Source organism: Terrapene carolina, unplaced genomic scaffold (assembly GCF_002925995.2).
Source record: "Terrapene carolina triunguis isolate 2854851 unplaced genomic scaffold, T_m_triunguis-2.0 Scaffold22067, whole genome shotgun sequence".
In the NCBI taxonomy this organism is placed as follows: domain Eukaryota; kingdom Metazoa; phylum Chordata; order Testudines; family Emydidae; genus Terrapene; species Terrapene triunguis.
In genome coordinates, this window is record NW_020686418.1 from 1 (window position 1) to 1254 (window position 1254).

General features: G+C 66.6%; 1 protein-coding gene across 1 annotated transcript; it reads left to right on the top strand.

Moving 5' to 3' along the window:
• Positions 1-15: 15 nt before the first annotated feature.
• Positions 16-1114, top strand: LOC112122219 (placenta growth factor-like; the record flags this gene model as incomplete). Its single annotated transcript, XM_024221068.2, has 2 exons — positions 16-207; positions 1031-1114. Coding segments are annotated over 2 exons (276 nt in total), but the record flags the coding sequence as incomplete, so codon positions are not given.
• Positions 1115-1254: the final 140 nt, after the last annotated feature.

Genomic DNA, 1254 nt, shown 5'->3' on the forward strand with positions numbered 1-1254 from the left:
CTCCCTGCAGTGGTCCCCTTCGAGGAGGTGTGGAGCCGCAGTTACTGTCGCGCTCTGGAGACCCTGGTGGACGTGCTGGGCGAGTTCCCCCACGAGGCTGAGCACGTGTTCAAGCCGTCCTGTGTCCCGCTGCGGCGCTGCGCTGGCTGCTGCGGCGACGAGGACCTGGAGTGTGTCGCCGTGGAGACCCGCCCCGTGGCCATGCAGGTGGGCCCGGGGGTGGGGGGCACTCCGACCCCCGGGCTCCGGCCCTGTCTTGTGTGGGGCTGTGGCTGGCAAACGGGCCGCTGTGCTCCTGCCCGGGCTCCCCCGGCCACAGGGGGAGTGCCGGCACCCAGTGCTGACAGGAGACCTTGGCTCTGCCAGGATAGGGTGACCAGACAGCAAGTGTGAAAAATCGGGACGTGGGTGGGGGGTAATAGGAGCCTATATAAGAAAAAGACCCAAAATCGGGACTGTCCCTATAAAATCAGGACATCTGGTCACCCTAGGCCCATCTAGCCCGGTATCCCGCCTCCTGCGGTGGCTGGTCCCAGCTGCCTTAGGGGAAGGTGCACAGAGCCCCCAGGTGGTTAACTCTGGAATAATCTGGCCGGGGATGGAGGGCGGGGGCGGGGGTGGCTCGTCCTCTGACCCCGTGGAGTGTAACCGGCTGTTCCCTGGGCCAGAGACACGTCTGGCCAGCTCTGGCTCCCGCTCGGCTCTTGGCCTGGCTGAGACCTTGTGGCGGTGAGTCCTACAGGCTGCTGGTGCCCTAGTAGGGTCCAGTATGTACGATCTGTATTTCGTGGGGCCTAGGGGCCGCGGGCAGACCTGCGTCCCATGGGGCGGGGGAGCACTTTCCCCACCAGCTCCCTGTCTCCTGCCCTGGGCACCGGCTTCCCTCCCATTTGGCCAGCTGGGAGCCCCCCAGCCTGGTCAGTACTTGGCCTTGCTGCTGCCCGGGAGAACTGAGCTTGGCCAGGGGTGCGGCGGCCCAGGGGGTGGCATGGGGTGGGCTGGGTACCAATGAGCTGCATCCTCCCGCCAGGTCGTCCGCCTCAGTCCGATCCAGGGGAAGAGTCAGCAGGAGGAGATGAGGTTCACTGAGCACAGCCGCTGCGCGTGCAGGTGAGGGGGGCACGGCCGGCGCCTGCAGGTGGGGGGAGGGTTACAGCCGGCCCGTGCAGGTGGGGGGGGGTTATGGCTGGCGCATGCAGGTGAGGGGGGGAACCTGTGGCCGGGTACAAGCATAGGTGGAACACAGGTAGATGG